The sequence below is a fragment of the Drosophila tropicalis genome, unplaced genomic scaffold (assembly GCF_018151085.1).
Source record: "Drosophila tropicalis isolate 14030-0801.00 unplaced genomic scaffold, ASM1815108v1 contig_593, whole genome shotgun sequence".
In the NCBI taxonomy this organism is placed as follows: domain Eukaryota; kingdom Metazoa; phylum Arthropoda; class Insecta; order Diptera; family Drosophilidae; genus Drosophila; species Drosophila tropicalis.
This window is the reverse complement of record NW_027173070.1, coordinates 12,551,157-12,571,468: the sequence shown is the minus strand read 5'-3', so window position 1 is coordinate 12,571,468 and position 20,312 is coordinate 12,551,157. Positions and strand designations below refer to the sequence as shown.

Sequence of the window (20,312 nt, the reverse complement as noted above, 5' to 3'; positions counted from 1 at the left end):
CCTGAAAAGAAGCAACAAAAAAAAAAATGGAGCAAAATCCCAGTTTCCCGGGCCGGAGACATGCGCACGTGTGCCAAAGCGTGCGCCTGCAATGAAAATGTAAATTTCCACTCGTTTTTCCAGCCACCGCCAGAGACGCAGCAGCCGTCGTCGCGGCTAGACCCCTCAAAATCGCGGTCGCCAGGCACGCGCTGCATACTCAAAAACCATCCTAGAACAACCAAAATAGAGAAAATTTGTACCGAAAAAAGCGAAAAGGAAGTTTATCATCCTTCACTGCTCATTTGCATAAATTGTCCATAAACCCCTTTGTCTACATATGGCAGGAAGTGCAGCCATTCGATGCCAACCCCTTGAATCTATTTGTTACTGCACCACCCCTCCCTTTGTCGAAGGTGTAAAAAATGTGTAAACGTATCCTTTATGCGATCCTTTGTCTCCACACAACATTTGCATATGAAATGCAACACTTTCGACTTGACAAAAAAAAAAAAATATATATATTCAAAAACAAAAATTTGCATAATCGAGCTGCGCATGCGTGCAGTTTTTTCGTCCCGTTTTTAACCTACGCCGATTTTTTCCATGATAGAGTCTATTGGCAGATGGTTTACAATTCGATTTCATATCTATGCATTACTCATTAAAAGAAATTTCCAAAAAGGAATTGCAAATAGGACGAAATGTTCTGAACAAAATGCTCTACTCGATAATAATTTGTCATTAGAATTGGGCAAGACAGGATCTTACTAAGAATTCGAAATATAGTTACATTCTGAAAACCTTTCGAAACATTCAGTGAATGATATTAATATAAATATCCATAAATAAAGTGACATAAAAGTTTCAACGAAAAGATCATCGAAATTTTAAAGTTTGTAAACAAAAGATTAGCATTTCATGGTAGCAAATTCAAAACTAAATTGATATTCACTTAAATTTGTCTAGCCCTTTTTGTCAAAACTTTTATCCCAAAACGAAAAAGGAAATCTCGATTTATTTCAATTTCTACAAAGCCGAAATCAACTTAAATATAAATCCAAGTTATTAAATCTAGGGAAAAAAAACTTTGCCCAAAATGAAACTACAAAGAATAAAAAGAAAAGGAACAGAAGAAGAGAAAAGAAAACTTGCTTTATTTGACTTCAAGAGCAAGTTCAGTTGCAAGCCGAAACAATACAGAAAAAAGAGAAGAATGGTGTTGGCCAGAACGGAGGGAGGGAACGTGAGGGTTTTCGGGGCAGAAAGATAGAAAGAAAAGCAGAGCAATCGAAGCACGAACAAAGGTGCGACCCGTCTGGGCCTAGGCGAGAGAAGTGGGAGCAGCCATAAGACTCCGCGCCAAAGGCCACCGCTGTTTGGGGCGAATGGCGGCAAAAATAAAAATCGAAGAAAAACAATTAAAATTTATGGCAAAGAAAGTAAAGTAAAAGAAAAAAACAAAACTCAAGCCAACAAATCATAAAATGCAAATGCTCAGCAAAACAAAAAAAATGGCAAAATGTGTTACCCCAATGATAGGGAAAATAGGAAAACAAATTTTACACTTTAGGTCCTGAATGCAATTAAAGTCAACAAAAGTGCATGGCAAAAATTTGCAAAATGAAAATGGTGAAAAATGATTTTCAGGCTCACAACCAATACAACCAAGCACACACATATGTGGGCGTAGTAACCGCATATGTATGTATACAAACGTATCCTGTATTATGTATGGCTATATATGTGTGTGTATGGGAGTGAGTTCGGGATTTAAGCCAACAAATCGAAATGTTGCAAAAACGTACTCATATGACATACACACACGCACCCTCCCTTTCTCCACTCTTGCTGTGTTTTCTCTCTCTCTTTCTCGCCCACACAGTTTTCCGCTTTTCTTTTGCTGCCTAGGTTAGGGGTTGATTTTTCCAAAGCATGGCAATGTGTGAGACATATGTATGTACATATGTATGTGTGTGTGTGTGTGTGTATGTTGTGTATATGATTTTTCTTATTCCTTTTTGTGTATTTTCCTTTTTTTTTTCGTTGAACTGCGCCGTCTCGTTCTTATGTAAAACGCAGCTCCCTACTAGCATGCATGGCACGAAATAGATAACATATTAAAAACTGAGCACATGCGAAAGAGATAGCAATACAACAGCAGCAAACGACGGGCAGCTGGAAAAATCCTCAAGAAAAAAAAAAACTGAAGCAAGCTCTGCCGCTTTCCCAGCAGCAGCAGATGAGCAGAAGAAGAGTTGTATTCACACATATACCGATACACCCTCGCAACGTACGTTATATCCTTCCACATGCACGCTCTCTCTATCTCTATCTCACTCGTACTCTATCTCTCTCTCTTTCTAAGGCTAGCTCACTTACTCATTCACTCATTCTGCTCTCATATTCCCTCTCAGTCTCACAACTGGAAAAATTTCCATAAGCTGCTGCTGCTGCTAGCAAAAAAGGGATATATGTTAACGTTGACTGCGGCAGAGGCAGCGACTGCAACCACCTCCCCCTTCAGCACTTTCACTCCACTTCCTTATCTCGCGCTTTTTTCTCTTTTATGAAAAATGTTACACTCGCGACGCTGACTGCGCGGCCAACGTGTGACAACTGCGAGTGTAAACTTCATGTGAGCCAACAACAACACCAACAACAACAAGCATAAACAGGAGCGACGGTAGCAGGAAGGGGGTTCTTCCAGTTTTGTCCTTGTTGTCTGGTGGTGGCTTCTACTCTTTACGAGTAACCAAAGCTCCACATGCCCATGTACGGCGGCACGTATGTGTGTGTATGCGTGTACTCGGCTTTGCTTCGGCCCTACTTCGGGTGTGCTACGCATGTGTATGCAAATACATAGACATAATAAATTCCTTTTTTCTTGTTTTTGTTGGTGTTTTTTCCTTCTATCGGTATACGTGACGTGCGAGTTTGTGATAACGGAAAAAATATATATTTTATATATGATATGACGAAGGAGTAGACCTCTGTCGACGTCGACGTCAACGTCAATGTTGACGCCGGCATTGACGTTGACGCTGACGCTGAAGCTGAAGCTAACGGTAAACGCTGGCGCTAGACGTTCGTATGCTTCTGGGGGTCCTTGCGAACGGCGTAGAGCATCCATTCTCATGTGTTTTGCCTGTTTGTTGCTGTCTGCTCATACGTGTGCGCGCACGTGGGCGTCTTGGGTTTTTCTGTACGGGGGCGTGGTGTGGGAGTGGGTGGAGGTGGGGGTGGGATGGTAACAGCGTGTGTGTTGCTGCTGCTACGACGCTGTCGACGCAGTCGTTAGGTCGTTGTCGATTCGCATATCTCTCGGTGTGTGTTTTTTGGAACCCCACGACATCATTTGAATTAGTCGCTTCGTGACGTTTGAACGGTTCGAAACATACACGCGACGCCAAAGGATACCAACCAAGATACGATCCAAAAATAAAAAAAAAAACAAAAACACACACATACGTTTATCCATACGGGTTAACGTCGTTACGCCGACGCCAACGCCACTCGCCAAATAACTCTTTTAGGACGGCATAAGATACTCCATCCGAATCTTATGTGAACCCCGAATACAGTTCTCGGTTTATACTCAACGCGTCTGGACGTCTTTTTAACGAAAAAAAAAAACTGCACGGATTTTTGAGAACCTTTTTCAATCGGCAAATCAATCAATTAAACCCAAGGAATTTATATAATATGAAGTGAGTGAGCGTGCTCGAAGAAATACTTGAACTGAAAACTCTTTTAAACATAATTATTGAAAAGGAATACTTAAGCAATCTGTATAAATATATTTACTTAAAGTGCTTGGGTCGCGCCTATCATAAAATAAACCACTATACGCGAATTTTCATATGAAAATCAATCATAATTCCCCGAAATTTTTCTAAACAAATTTGGTGTGTTGTTGGAAAAAGGAATACTTGTTCGTGCACATTTTGTTGTAAATGTTCCACAAATTGACCTGTCAGCGTCGGCCATTTGGTAAAAAGGTACACACCCGTAGGACTGCGAAACACCGAAACCGAAACCGACACCAAACTCCGAGCTCCGTATCCTCAGTCCTTTGTCCTCTGTCCGATCATTATTTTCATACAATTAGCTCTACTACCTGTTCTGTTTGTGTGTTCAGTGTGTGTTTGTTTGTATGAGCCTGTCAACATACATGATCACACACCTGATTATCACCTGCAGGTGAGTGGGCACGGTGTGTGCGAGTGAGAGTGAGAGATGCAGTGATCCTGCCTACACACCAACACATCTACATAGATACATACATATGTGATATGAATATGGTGTGGTTGGTTGCTGATTGTGGTGGTGGTGGTGATGATGGTGGTGGTGGTTATGGTGGTGTTTCTCATCTATGTGAGGCATATGTGAGGCAAACATTTATTTGCATTTCAGTCAGTTAGTGCCAAACGCTCGACAAGGACACATAACCTTAGAAAAATAGAATTTGTGATTGTCACAAAAAAGAAAATAGAAGGACAGAATATATTATAAATAATAACAATTACCATAATAAAAGATATATATACATATATGTGTGTGTGTGTGTATATGTGTTTTTCAGAATTAACTTATGTGCCCTAAATTGAACTGTATCAAATTAATGCAAATCTAAAGATTTTTTAAATGGTACGTAAAGTGCTACAAGAGTGAAGTTTAATTTAAACCCAAAGACTTACTTTGCCATTAATTAAAAAACCTGAAAAACTTTTCACTCTGTCAACTCGAGATAAAGTGGAAAAAACTGTGACTTCGTTTGATGGAGAAGGAAAAATAAATAAATAAATAAAATTGTTGCCTCAGCTCCCTTCAAGAACCGCAAATGAGGTGCACGAGAAGGAAAGCGCTGCTAATTGCACATTGTTGCATTGGAGCGTGGCTAGAGCTTGGGCTTTCGTCTTGGGCCCAGGACCAGCGAGCATGTGTTAATATGCGGTTTCTTCTGGCGTCAGCGACTCCAAGCCGCAACCCCTTACTGCCAACCCCAACCCCAACCCAAACCACCTAACCTTCTTCTAACCGCTGGCAAAATGAAAGATGCGCTGCAACTACAGCAAATAAAAATTGTTTATCTTACTGACGGGTTATCCAAGTAAAGTTTTTTAATTTTGCATCAAGAAGTCGCCGCTGTTGTGGTATGAAGGTCTTTTGCAAATTCAGCTGACGACTGTTTAAAAAATTCACACACGCAGCAAATGAGTTCGCTAGGGAGGCAGATGAATAGGGTTAGGGGTTGAGATAGATAAAAAAAAAAAAAAAACAACAAAAAAAAAAGGACTGTCTCATCACAATGTATCTGAATTAATTAGATGCCACGCAGAGATATAGAGTAAAGCTAGCCAAAGAGATACAGTGGAATAAAATGGGTCTCAAATGCAGATAGAATGATTTTGTTCAAATGAGTTTTATCTTCTTCAACATTCTTTTATATTATTATTCTTGAATTTTATAAGAGTTTAATCCAAAGTAAGAATGTTGTTTTCTTTCCACTGTGCTTCTTGGTCTGTCTGAAGCACACAGATAAACAAAAACACCCATTCACGGGTGCGCCATTATCACACATCATACATCTGCATGTGATATCCTCTAGGATATGCGACACGACACGTAGCGGCTGTGATTGCTTCATCTTCATGCGTCTTGGCTTTTGTTGTTCTTTGCCTTTTGTCGAGTGAACCAAAGTGAAGCAGCTGTATGTATATGTATATGTACCCCCCAAAAAATAGCAAGAAAAAATGATATATGCCGCGACTCATTAACATATTATCACACACATTCACAGGCGGAGACACACATAGCCAAGCATATGTCATGAATACGAGAATACATTATCCTTAAGCTTATGCTAAAGCTTTACTTTTGTACACTTCTCACCTAGTTTCATCCTGGTTTTTTTTTTCTCTTCTTGTTTTTACAGCTGACAACAGGCCTCGTGACTGGAACTGGATATTTGTAAATAGGGGGAACGGGGCATGTTAAAGGACGTCGAGGAGCTGATTAAACGCCGCAAACTGACGTCGCTTCACATGAACGACTTCGGTCGACAGTTGCCGTTGCCGTTACCGTTGCCGATGTCGATGCCCTTGCCGCTACCGTTGTCGTTGCCTCTGCCGCTGTTGGCCAAGACAACGTCAACGCCAACGACAATGTCAATGCCGGCCACAGAGCATGCCTCCATGCATACAACACCGCCCACAACGCCGCCCACACCGCCACCGTTGCCGTTAAATATGTCAACGACAACATCGGCGAGAACCCCAAATAGTCATAGTACACCTGCCACGCCCACTGCTGCGCACAGTTCAGGTTCAGCCGATGGAGGACCGGCAGCAGGGGCTGCAGCCCCAGTAGCCTCTGATCATTACAGTCTGCGATGGAATAATCATCAAAATCATATCCTGCGAGCCTTCGATGCTTTGCTGCAAACAAAAACTTTGGTCGATGTGACCTTAGTTTGTGCCGAGACATCGATACGTGCCCACAAAATGGTCCTGTCCGCCTGTTCGCCTTTCTTTCAGCGTGTCTTTGCGGAGACGCCGTGCAAGCATCCGGTTATAGTGCTAAAGGACTTTCGTGGCTGGGTAGTGCAAGCCATTGTGGACTTTATGTACCGCGGAGAGATCAGTGTGCCGCAACAGCGCCTCCAGACTCTCATTCAAGCGGGTGAGTCACTGCAGGTTCGCGGACTTGTGGAGAGCTCAGTGCCGGAGCATACACCGACACCGGCCGCCTCGCCCGATGACTTTGCTCTGATGGATGCGTCACCTCTGCTATCCTCTAGCTATGAGGATGAATCGCCCTCCATGGTGAGACCAAGTGCGGCTAGTAAGCAACTCATAATGCCCTCGAGACTGTTTGGCAATCCGTCTGCCAGTGCAATGCAAGCAGCGCTGAGTCTACGTCGGAAACGAGATCAGGACTGCAGTGAGCGCGAATTAGAGAGTGACCAAGAGCTAGGCGGTAGTTCGCCCATGCCAAGACGTAAGCAGGCACGTCCACGCAGACGGTCGGGTGACGCACCTCATGACTTTGCCCTGAACAAGCCGGACACGGAAACTGTGATCAAACATGAGCTACTAGAAAGAATGGAGCGGGAAGCTGACCCAGAACCTGAGGATGAACATAATGTGGCCGACGATGAAGAGGAAGAGGAGGACAACAACAACAGCGATGCTAAAGAGAGCCAGACGAGCGAAGAGCCGCCTAGCCAAAAGCAGCGAGAAGAAGTTGACCCACCCGAAAAACCACAACGAGACATTGATGAGGAGGAGCTAGATGAGGAAGAGCCCGAGGATGAACACATAGAGGAAGAGGAAGAAGAACAGGATATTGAAGAGCTTATACACACCACGAATGAATTGAGGCGTCAGGCGGCGGCAGCGGCAGCCAATGCAGCGGCCATGTCGCCTTCACCCTCACCCTCACCCTGTCCCAGCGATGGACCGGAGGACCTTTGTACAACTAAGAAGGACAAGGATGTTAGCAATAAAATTGCTGTCAATAACGCCTTATCCGATACTGAGACCAACAACAATAACAATAGCTCTAAACTGCAGGACAACAATCAACGCATTATGCTATCCTTGAAAGACATTCGGCAATTGAATGCCAAGCCGAATTCCTCATCGTCCACACCCAATCACAATCACATACACCCACCCACGAGCTGTGCATCCGGAGGAAATGGACTGCTGTCGTTTCCCCCTCCCGGCATGCGGCCACCAGGGCTTCCTGATAGTCCGCCCTGCAACATGGAAGCATTAGAAGCCCAGATGCATGCTGCAGCAGCAGCAGCCGTGGCTGCCGCTGGAGCAAGCGGCGAGCATCCGTTTCATCACATGGAACATCAGATGGAAATGTCCCTGGCGGCAGCTGCTGCAGCAGCAGCAATGCGTGATCCACGAGAACCTAGAGATCAGCATGGGTTTCCCGGCAATCTGCTGGGTCCCATGGGAATGCCGCCGTTTGGACCAAGCCCAAGCGGTGTGCCCGGAACACCCGGAAGCGGTGCTAATGGACCTGGATGCCCCGGACAAGCGCCACATGAACGCCTCGAGGAGAGTATGAATCGTTTGAGCAAAGAGTTTGGCAAGGAATTCAGCAAGGAATTCGGCAAAGAGTTCGGCAAGGAGTTCGGTAAAGACTTTGATCCCACATCGCCTATGAGTTTGCCTGGGCACTTTAATCCACCTGATGGACCACATCCGCCATCACCGCTGCCCTTTCCTGGTATGTCATCGGCGTTGACGCTAACGCCACCGCATCACAGTGAGTAGTATAAAACGATTTTTTTCTTAAGCTTTAAGTAGGATGAGGTCAAAAGGTTAAAGGAAGCCACTCAAGAGCGGATGTGGCCAATAAAAAAAGGCACTTCAGAGTTCCTCAAGTAGCAGCAACATGTGGCCACCGTGCTACATCAAAGTGTCTTCACATCCTTTCACCTAGTATTACATTTTTTCTCTCCGTCAGGAGCTGTTGCAAACCTCCTCTAAACATATTAAGGACACCTATTTCCCATTCCAATTTGTTGTTTGCTACTTTCTTTGACTTTTCTCTTTCATGGGTTTGCCGGTTGCTTTCATAACCAACGTTTTTTAAGTCCCCCTTCTCTCCCTGTCTCTTTCTTTCTCTTTCTCTCTTTTCCGATGGGGTTTTCAACGCTAATTAAGTCATAAAAATGTTGTGCACTGTTGACAGCTCATAAGATATATTGAAATGAACTGAAACTTGACAACTGGGCCCAATAATTTGGCAGTTTAGTTTTTGCCTTCTCCCCAAAAACACCCAGGTCTATGTGAGGAAGAAGAGGGAGGGGCTGCCAAGCAAAATCTGCTGGGAAATACTGCTGGCAGGCAACTGCAAATGCATTTTGCGGTCGTGGTAGAGTCGCGACTTGAAATTGCAGTCGAAAATAAATTCAATTGCGGTTTATATGATTTTTCATATTTATGTCACTCAGAGGCAAACACACATACACACACACTCACACATACATATACACAAATCGAGGTGCAAAGGTGAAAACAGGAAGAGGTTGGGGCTTAGGAGGAGGGTTTCCTTTTCTGTCAGTATTGCGTGCAAAGAGCACAAGAAATTTATGTTGTGTCTTTCTTTCTTTTTATTTCTCCTCCTTTCCCCCGCCACATGTGAGTTTTGCAGACTAAGTTCAAAACTGTCGACAGACGTTTAGCGAAATGACTTTTAAGTTGCCAAACAGCCACGCCCACACCACCATCTAGCCAGTAGCAAGATTCCCTCATGCCTCATGTGTTTTTATTTAAAGTATGCCAAGCAGAACAGGACAGAACCGAACAGAACAGTACAGAACAGGACTAAAGTGAACTTAAACCTTTTGGCAAATAACTTTGGCAGTGTTGGCGGCATAAATAAAAAAAAAAAGAATATATTTGAAAAGAGAAAGAAGGACCGAAGGACAAATGTATGCTCGAGTATGTCTCGCGGTTTGGCTTCCCTTCTAGTATTTCTTCTTCAACATATAAGTCTCGCGCGATATTCATATTAATAATATCCGTTTGAGGAGGACCCCAGCCAGTACCTTAGCAAAAGAAAAGAGGCGAGACTCGCGCACACAGGATATAAAATAAATTAAGGCACAAAAATATGAAAAATTGTACGAAAACGGTAAAGGCAAAGGAGGTGGAGTTTTTGATGGAGCTGGAGCTAGAGCTAGAGCCTTTTAATGCGACAAAAATTTCAGTCAACATATCAAACAGTAAATCGCGAGGAGAGTAAGGATTTTGGTTTGGTTTCGTTTGTGTTGGGTTGGGAGGTGGAGTTATAACAACACGAAGTCGCGATGTATGCAGGCAAATCGCTAACTACTGCATAAACAGGCTGCAGGGCAATGAATGCCAGTCAAGGATACGACAAACCAAACACACACACACACACACACACAGTGAAGTCAGACAGGCAAAAACGAGAGAGATTCAGCCAGAGTTTTTTATTCTTGTATTTTGTGATATATATTCTTTCTTTTTGCAATTTTTCTTCTTTTCGGCGTGAAAATCATTGAACTAATAGCATGTGACGTGGCTGAGAGAAGGGGAAGGGAACTTTGTCGATGAGTTTTCCTTAAAGGATGTGAAAAGAAATCCACTAATTTCGCATACCATCAAAAGAAGAGGGAAAACATATTACGTATACGTAGTAGGATATGAGGTAAGGCAGCGGCATGTTGTCTACTTGAGAGGCAAACAATGTGAGCTCGTTATTTGTGTCATTATGTAGTGCAGAAACACACGAAACGACAGCGAAAGAGAGAGAGAGAGAGAGAGAAAACAAGCTACAGACACATTCCTTTATTCATATGCCAGAGCTTTCCATTGTCTTGTGGGTGAGTCCGCATCGCGTACTTATGAAATCTTTCAGCAGCAACCAATGTCAATATTATGCGTTTGCCTCGTATTCACCTGAAGCTTCAACCCATCTCATCCTGTCCTCATCCATATCCTGTCTATCTGGCTTATTCCCGCCTCACTGGAGGATTCTGACTACCTTTCCGCGTTGCCTCATCAGCGCTTCAATTGTTTCACTCATGTGTAGAAGTGCACTTCAAGCGTAAATTATTAATAGAATAATGATGTACTATTGTTTACTACTATCCCAGTCAATTGCCATAGTCTATTGTTTCTCAAATGATGATGATGATGATGATGATGATAATACTGCTCGTTGAGCTGGAAAATGAGCCGTTTATGATAGAATCTAACGATTTGTTAGTAGCAATATTCTTACATTTATATTCTTTTTCAGTGTTCGGGCTAGATTCACCACTTGGCCTGTTTCCACCAGGAATCGATCCCGGCAAACTCTATAATCCACTCATGGAAATGAGCGATCCTCGAGATATGCCCGGCGGACCGCCGCCATTTCTCAAAAAGAAAAGTAAGTAGCCCAAACGAAAATGAACTTTCGCCAGACATTTAAATTCAAAAAAAAAAAAAAGAAGGAAAAAACAAACAACTAATTAATCCCTGACAAACACCCGGCGAAACGAGAAAGGTCCAAAACATTGATTGGCGTCGATCACGTTGAGTTGCAATGGAGCGGGTTCCATGCTTACCTACAATACTTCACACCTGACTGATTGATCTCGACTCTTCGGTGAGTGTGAGTTCAAGTCGGGGGTAAAAGTCAAGACTCAGTGCTGCTTTGTTACTGCACTTTTGCTCACGTAGTTGAACAACAATTTGGTGTGAGCTCAGAGCCAACAATTATGGGTAATTGAAGAGCAAATAGAAATGATCATAACTGCTCTTCAGATCTAAATTTTATCGCAAAATATTAATCAAATGAACGGTAAACATTTTTAAGCAACTTTAAGCAGCTACAACGAAATCAATATTTGCTCTAACTAAAGATGTTTTACGGGATTGTCATACTTAGTTGAAATAATGAAAGATTAGTCATAATTCGGGTTGAAGGATTACTTTTAGGTTTCACTAGCATTACATAATCGATATGTGGCCTAGTTATTACTTCTAGACTGTGCAGGATCTTGGGTTAAGTCATAGAGATAAAGATATAATTTAAAGTTACAAAGCATATGAAAAGTTATAAATTTGTTTAAAAACATACTCTATCAGCTAATTGCATACGTTAAGGGGCACACTCCCCCCTTTTCATCTGTCTATATCCTTAATTTCGGCTTAGTGTAGTAATGAATACTTAAAATGATAAAGAATACTTAAGAATAATAATTTGATATAAACATAACAAGAAAACATTAGTTTTAAATTTTATCTTCAAGAAAGGCCGTTAACTTTTTCAACATTTCTTTTCACAAAACACATCGTGGCCGAATTTTCATTAAAGCATAATACACTTGACCAAATTGGAGATCACTTTCCCTAAGTTGCCAACTTGATGTTATCATTATTCCATATTTTCCCCTAAAGTAAAGCGAAAGTCTCCCTTCATTTAGAATCGATTGATTCCCCATGCGATCAATGCCCTTCACGAAAAAAAGCACTTGTATGTATGTACCTTCATTTCCTCTTTAGAGCCACATTCTAAACGTTCCAGATGCAAGATCACACTGCGATCACTTGAGCGATCATGTGAGGCGGCAAATTTGTTTTTGTGGTTTTCCTGTGCAGAGCTTGGTTGGAAATCGTTGAAGAAAATTGTTTGTTTATTTGTTTCTTTATTGGTTTCTTCATTGGGGCAAACAACATGTGCACCTATGCATATCGTGAACACGTCGTTGTTGTTTCTCTCCCTCTTTCGTTTTGATTGACAAATAGGCGAGTCTCTACTATAATGTTTCGTTTTTTTATTCATGATTTTTTTCCGTTGATGTAATGCAAGTGAAACCTCAGAAAGTTAATGAAGTTTTTTTTCTTAAAAGTGGTTCAGAAATCAATTATCTTAAGATATATATATACATATATCTGATTGACAAATGAGGAGAGGAAATGTTTCATAGATTTTGGCTTGATATGAGCCATGTGAGCTGTTTGCTTTGACAGTTTATTTGACAGTTGTGTGGCGTTGATGGGTTAAGTGCTTCAAGCTAGTAGACTAAGCTGAATGAGGCGCCAACTTTGGACTGAAGTTTAATAGCAGATTAACCACATTTTGAGGGGTGAAAGGAATAACAAAGTTTCCTCTCCATAGTATATACACATATATAATTGCTTCATTTTCAAGTGATCACAAAAGAAGGCAGACTATCATGACTATACAAGAGTAACATTCGACTCTCTTTAACTCAATTTCAACCATGACAAAAGTTGTTAAAAGAAAAAAACAGTAAACAAAGAAAACGCAAATCTGGCGTATAGCACGATATTCTTTAGAGTGCAAAAAAATCAGACAAATAAAAAGAAAAACCCGTTCGACAACTGATAAGAATCTAGAGAAGCTGGAGCAGAAAAAAAAAACTTGGAACTTGGAGCTAGTGCCTGGGTGCTGCTTGCTTGCTGGTTGCTTCTTCTCATCACACTCGCACAGGTTCGATGCGCTCAATCGGCGTGGTCGTCGTCGTCGACGTCGACGTCCTCATGGCCCTGCATTCGTGTGGGTGTGATTAACTGATTTGTTCACATTCATTTGTTCATTTTGCGATTGTTTTTGTTTTTTTTTTTTTTTTTGCCGAAACGTGATTTGCGATTTGTAACAAATTCAAATTTTCGTTTATGTGAAAGTCTAGCAACAAAAGCGAAGAGAGGGGGAAGGTGGCGCATTTTTGGACTTGTTTCTATTTTTTTTGGGACTTCATTGGAAAACAAAGGTCAGACCCACGTTGTGATCCTGCCTACCTATTACGGACATAACTTATAGCAAATTCCTGGCAAACTTTTTTTGGTTTGTGTTGATAATTCTATTAATCAAGAAATTGAGCGACAAATATCATATCATCTAATGCCCCCTCCGGAAGAGCTGTAAATGGTTTTGTAAGATCTGCAAATTTTTGCCACATTTGACCCACCTCCAACTCCTCTGTCTCCATTATATAAGGAGAGTCTGTGGTTGAGAGGAACCTGTGGCTTTTCTGTGGCGCTCACATCGTGTTGTGTTTTTTTTCTTCTTCTTTTTTCGATATCTTCGAATCTAAATTAAGTTTTAGCGGCGCATGTGACGCCGCCGCCGCCGCCGCTTGCATACTCGCAATTTGCATATGGAGGAAGGCAGGAAGGCAGGGCCGGGTTCAGAAGAACGGGTTAGGGAACCACCGCAGCGCGATCACAGCATTTCACATCCGCAGCAGGGTGTGTATAAGCTGAAGGCAAACTCCAACATTGTCTAGAGAGCTCCGCTCCATCTCCTTGTCGAGATTTCCAGACAATGGTTGACTTTCAACGAAATTGTCTAGGTTGTTGTAGATGCAAAACATATATGTGTGTGGAGTCGCAGAAAATTGAAACATTAGCGAAAGATTTTGAATGCAAGATAAACTCTAGATGCAACTATTTTGGGTTGTTGGTGTGGCGCCTCAATCCTTTTAAATCCTTTTGACTAATTTACCTGCATCTCTATCTTTTTCTTTGCAGTGCCACGCCCCAAGGGTCAGCATTCAGCACCACGAGGTGGTCCACCGCGTTCATGGACCAACACAGAGCTAACGGAGGCACTGCAACATGTGTGGAACAAGAAAATGACCACCTCTCAGGCATCTCGCATCTTTGGCATACCATACAACTCGCTGCTGATGTATGTGAGGGGCAAGTATGGCAAGAGTCTGAAGCTGGAGCAGTTGCGCAAGGATTGCATCAGTGGGCCCCCCATTGAGATGCTGCAGATGGGCATCAGTGGTGGCGGCGGAGGTGGATCTAGTAAGAGTGAGAAACACAAGGAACGCAAGGAGAAGGATAAGGACAAGAGCGGAGGAGGTGGAGGATCGGGCGGCAGTTCGAGTAATAGTTCGGGCAGCTGCTCTAATAATGGCGGTAATGGCCTACCACCCATGCCACATCCAAGTGAAATGGGTCCCCTAGGTCCTTTGGACTTGGAACTGGGTTTGCCATTGGGTCCGCCGGGAGGACCACGCAGTGGCAGTTCCGAGCCCGACCTGCTCGGTGGTCCCAATCCCCTATTCAATCCCTTCAATCCCCAGGGATTCTATCCAGATTTCGCTGGCGGATTCCCTGGACTTCCCCTAAGTATGTTAAACCTTCTGCCCCCTGCGGAAAGACATCATGCAGCTGCAGCCATGCACCATTTAGGCGTGTCCATGGATGAGGATTGCAAATCGGTGGGCTCAAAGCAATCCTCATCGCTGGACGATGATTTTCCCGTCCCCGGACAGGGATTGCCACTGCCACTAACCGAACCGCGAAGATCTGGCGAAAATGGACCACAACAATTAACGCAAGCAAATGGTTCGGGTAATGGGCAGGATTGAAATATGTGGCGGGATTGGGGAGCTTTAACTGCCAATCCAATGTACTTCCCGCCATTCGATCTAGAGTTGCAAGAGCAACAAGAGCAGGCCTGCCGTGAGTTCAATTTCAATCCGGGCCTTTTTATGGCACGACGCAAAATAAAACGGGAGCGTATCAAGAAGCGCCAAATGCAGGTCCCTGGGCCCCCAGTGGCTCCACCACCACCACGCCCACCGCTAACGCCCCTAAGAACTTAGAACTACTGTGACAGAAAAAGAAAACGATGTGAAGTTTAATGCAATATTATTTAGTTTATATATTCCCCAAATCTTCCCGCTCTCTTCTCCCCCCTTTCTCAAAAGAGACAATATTTGATTTGACAACGATTGATTGGCTTATAGTTTATATTTTATATGTATATCTACTATAATATGTATAGTGTATATCTTTATGATTTTGGTGCTTTTAGTTCCTATTCCCCTTCCACAGTTTCTGTAATCATTTGTAATTTGTTTTAAAAAATATATTTATTATGTTTAAGGCTAAGTAATTGAATATGACAAAGCTTACAAAGCATTTGAGGCAATATATTATTTGTATATTCACACCAATACATATATATATATATATATGTAGTTGTATGTAGTTCATGATATTTATAGTTTTTTACCATTAACGAAATAATCAAAAAATGAGAAATTTTAATTCATAAGTAAAATTAAAGATTTTTATGTGTAAATATGCAAAAGACGAGATAACCAAAACCAAAAGGAGGCAAGGCAACATCAGCATTAGGGGTATTCCACATGACTACCCCGACTCATCAATTTGAGACAAACTCGTAGTATTGATGATGACTGTACCAAAATTTGTAATGTTATTTTATATACCTAAACGAAAATAAAAACAAGCGGCAATTATGTAGTTGTAGTTCTTAAGTATTTATAGTAGACAATTTGTATCTGTATAAAACAAAACAAAAATCGAATTGTATCTTATGCACCCATAACAGGAATAGAAATCATAGTTGTGCACAACCCCCCAAACGCCACCCCCCAAAACGTGAATAAAAACAGAGCCACTTTTCAACGGCATTTCATAGAGACGGCTTTGTAAATGTAAGGACCCAAGTCCCTCTCTCTTACTTCACCTTCCCGCCCCCTTAGAGGTTCAATTTCATATTAAATTCACATTGTAAAGAAAGACAAAGAAATTTGCAAATAAAATATTTGTGGACTCATTTTCCCCCCGCGCATAGTTTTAGTAATTTATAAGCTCAACGTAAATGGATTAAGTATAAAATATTTTAATATTAATTAAACATAATTCAACAACAGCAACAACAAAATAATAAATAAAATAAATTGTATATGTAAGTGAAAACAAAAACCGAAATTATATAAATGGCATAAAAATATACAAAATAGTAAAAAGTTATTAAATAAAAACGTTAAATGAAAAGACAAACTTTCTGCCCTTGGTGGAGTTTTATATACAATTTAGTTTATGGAGACTATTTCAGTGCAGGATTAACGAAAAGTCAAGTTTTTTGGTCCTTTAATGCAAAGTAGAACACCGCTTTGCAGTTTATAATCTAGGACATTGATGAAGATGAAAGAGGAAATAGTTATCGAATTTCTAAGACATAAAATTTAGAATTGAATATTAATCAAAATATATTTTGGTGAATTCCTAAATGATTTCAACAAGTTTTATCGTCAACACATTAAATATTTGACAAAAATGTATTAATTTCAAAGATAATATGGCAAAACAAAAGTAAGTTTTGAAAATTTTAAAGAAGATTGAACTTAAAAATAAAGACATGAATTTGATGAATGCTCGAAGAATTAACTTAATTATAGATTCTTCTGATAAAGATTATTTTGCTAATTGAAATTTTAGCCCCTCTATAAGAGAATTTAGAAGTATTAAGTAGATATACATATGTATGTATATACATATAACTTTCGAAAATCGGTTAAAATTTGGTAAATTTACAATTCCTTATTCCAATTTCTTCATACAATTTTTCCAATTAAATTTTTGTCAAGTTTTTTACTATGTTTGGAACAATGAATTGACCTTTTACTAATTATATATTTTTCAAAAAGGGCTATATTTGTATTAATCGATGATAATGAAGAAGCCTAATTGAACCTACAAACTTTAGATGTTTTATTATTTGAAATCGGAATTTTAAATACTTCGACCGAAAACATCTGAAACCCATTACAGTAGCCACTTGTTATAACTTTGTTACTAGGAACCACTTTGAAAAATTCCAGTTTCTGGACGGATACAATATAGACAAATCCCATTTTTATGATCTTCTCGCAGTAAATGTTACTCGAAAATATTTTACCTTAAATTTGGCTGATTTTATTACCTGTAAAATTCTCATTTCTGAGATTTTTAATATCCGATCTGTTTCTATATAGTACGAACTACAACTGGGAAACTTAACGTTCCCATGTGAATTAGAAAGTGAAAGTCGATATATACATATATATTTACATATATATATTTGTGTTGCTTACTTTTAACTAAAATCAAATAAGTTACCGAGTCCTTAATTTTAAAACTTAACGTATTCTCTGTAGCCACCTATGTTTCAATTTAAAGTCACAAACAAAAAAATAAGCTGCAGATGGCGCTGCTGCTCCAAAAAACGTATCGAAATTTATGAGTAACTATCGATAAACCAGGTTTGTGAGCAATGCTCGAACTAGAGAAGGTTCGATAGCATCGATAGTTCGATAACCTTGGCGACGTTGGCGCTTAAATTTAAAATATAAAACACTTTTGTTTTAAATTTTAGCAGAAAATTTCCACATAAATGTGAAACATCGGAGCATGTGATAAGTAGAGTTTTCGATTGCCTTTTAAACAAACAATTTTTTGTAGCAATTTGTCAATGCAAAAGTACATGAATGGGTCGGGTCGCCTAAACATTCAGAACCTTTGCGCTGCAGTAGCCAAATACAATAATAGGGATTTGGCCATCAGTTTGTTCAACATTGAACTGGTCTTTTTCATTGTTGTTCAGGTTAGTTTGCAGCCACCCACTTAATTCAAGCGACATAACCCACATCATGTGAATATTGTCAACAAGAATGCAATGGACTGTCACATATCTGACGATGGCCCAGGAATAATCCAAACTGCAATGCATTGACAACTGACAGCATGACCTGAGACCCCCTCCCTTGCCCGACCTATAACCAATTGCAATGTGAAAATAAACAGCACATAGCTGAAATAACCGGACAGCAAGTTCATAGCTCCCACAAATACATACATATGTATCTATCTATCTATCTGTGTATTCGTTCATATCTGATGAATGCGTTGGGGGGTAAAGTTAAAGTCACCTCTTTTGATGGCAAAACTTTAACATAAACTAAGGTACCCATGGCGTTTGTTTTGCTGTGTATGATTCATCAATATTTGGGCCTGTCCAGTGTGCTGGAAAACCATGTGTGTGGATGCTTTGCGGCGTATTGTATTTCTACGGGCCAGTGACGATGTTGATGCTGCCGCTTGAGGCTCTGACAAAAATCCAACAAAGAATGTTTTCAAAAAGACAAAGCAATGTCGTCACCTCTCTCTCAGTCTGGTTCTGGGTCTGGGTCTGGGTCTCAGCCCGGATCATGTCAGTCATCTGGTGGTCTGCTGTCTGCTGTTGGAACTTTATCTGTGAATGTGTTTTTGCATGCAAATCCATCCGAATGTTTTGGCCCGCCCTCTTTAACCTAATGGTTATTGTTCTAGTCGCCGTCGCAGGCATTGAACTCGCTCTCTACCCGCCGTCATTAAGTCAAGTGCGACTGCAGTGTTGTGTTGTCTTTGTGTTCTGAATGGCACTAGAAACGATTTGAATTTGATGTGATTTCAAAATTACCTAAATGATGATGATTGTTGTTGTTGATTTTTCGGAATTCCATAGGTCAGTTGCGTCACTGCGTATGTGAGAAATGGAATCGCATCTTATCATATATATATACACGTGTCTGAAGACTGAAATAAAAAGATTGAATGGAATTAGCAAAATGTTTGCAGAGTGTGTGCATACACAACAATGGGAAGTACGTTTTTTTTTTTTATATGTGTACCAAGTATATACTTATTTATATTTAAGTATGTTTGTCTCTCTGTGTGTGTGTGTATGTGTATGATAATAAGGCCAAGGCAAGCAGAAGCTTCATCTATGTATCTCATTTTCTCTATCAGTCATTCAATTTGCTGACCTGAGACCAGGCAACCTGTATGCATACATTTATGTACCACCAACCTGAATGCAAGCAGCAGTCAGTATTAACAGTGGCTTACTATTGGACGGGGTATGCAGTTTCAAATATCTTTTACATCCATTTTGGTAACAAAATAATAATGATAAGCAAATTCTTACTGTAACATTCACAAAATGTTCAAAAATGTTCTTGACTCCAAACCTGAAATTGTTCAAAACTTTTTTTGTCGATTCAACCGACTATTTTATTTGATAAGCAAATAATATATTCTGATTTATCTTAATGTCGTAGAAGTTATTATGAGACATTTTTGGACATTGTAAAAAAGGTCTTCGATTCGACGAAGAATAAAGGTCTGGGGATAATATTAATAGTTTTCCGTTCGAAATATTTTATTTTTTAATATCTTGGGAATCATATTTTGTATATTTCCTTTTCAAATATGACCCCACGTAAAAAGACAAATGAAAAAAGTGTTTTAAGGTAAAGAAAGTTAAGAATAAATAGATTTCTCGACGTCACTATCTCACCCACCTCATATACAGCAAAGTTTTCCTTTTAACTGACGAAATTTTACGAGAAATTTAGGCTAAAGAGGCAAGTGGTTTAGTTTTCGCGAAAGATCCCCATTTACGCACTAAATTCCTAGTATGCCAGCTCGTTATGCGTGCTTATGCGTGTAACGTTCCAGCTTAGACAGGCAAGGATAAGTAATTTCAAGTTCCTTTTGATAAGACGCCGCTGTGTGTAACCTATCGACATATCTACTAGTTACTTGCACTTGTACTTGTACTTGGCATGCTCTATTATTAATTACCAGCACTAATTGGAAATAACCAACCGATACTGGCACCAAGCGCTCCTAATACCCTACAATGCATTGACAATTAGGGAACCAAAAACCCTAACAATGCCTCCCAATGATGTGTATGATGTTAGGGTAGGGGTGGGTGGGGATGGGTGGCTTGGTCACATTGCCAAATCAGACGGATCTAAGACAAAGACTAGCGGCATGTGACAGGGTCACCCGCACATTGCCCGTCTAAAAATAACAAGCTAAGCCAAAGACTTAGACGGTGCAACGGTAAAGGTATCTTAGTATCTCTATCTTTAACTGCATGGAAACTGAAAGCGAAACAACTTGCCTAGTCGGTCTTACTCTCTCACGCTCGAGAGAGCTCTCTCTCTCACTCTCATATATGAGTTCCTC

General features: G+C 40.7%; 1 protein-coding gene across 1 annotated transcript; it reads left to right on the top strand.

Annotated features, from left to right (window-relative positions):
* The first annotated feature begins 3,421 nt into the window (after positions 1–3,421).
* Positions 3,422–15,194, top strand: lov (jim lovell). Its single transcript, XM_068290247.1, has 4 exons — positions 3,422–3,689; positions 5,918–8,268; positions 10,777–10,908; positions 14,019–15,194. The coding sequence occupies exons 2-4, from the start codon at positions 5,973–5,975 to the stop codon at positions 14,867–14,869; spliced, it is 3,279 nt and encodes a 1,092-aa protein (XP_068146348.1). The 5' UTR covers positions 3,422–3,689; positions 5,918–5,972; the 3' UTR covers positions 14,870–15,194.
* Positions 15,195–20,312: the final 5,118 nt, after the last annotated feature.

Coding starts and splice junctions, on each gene's coding strand:
- lov (XM_068290247.1), top strand. CDS start 5,973: ATGTTAAAGGACGTCGAGGAGCTGATTAAACGCCGCAAACTGACGTCG. Junction 8,269..10,776: donor GCTAACGCCACCGCATCACA/GTGAGTAGTATA, acceptor ATTCTTTTTCAG/TGTTCGGGCTAGATTCACCA. Junction 10,909..14,018: donor GCCATTTCTCAAAAAGAAAA/GTAAGTAGCCCA, acceptor TTTTCTTTGCAG/TGCCACGCCCCAAGGGTCAG.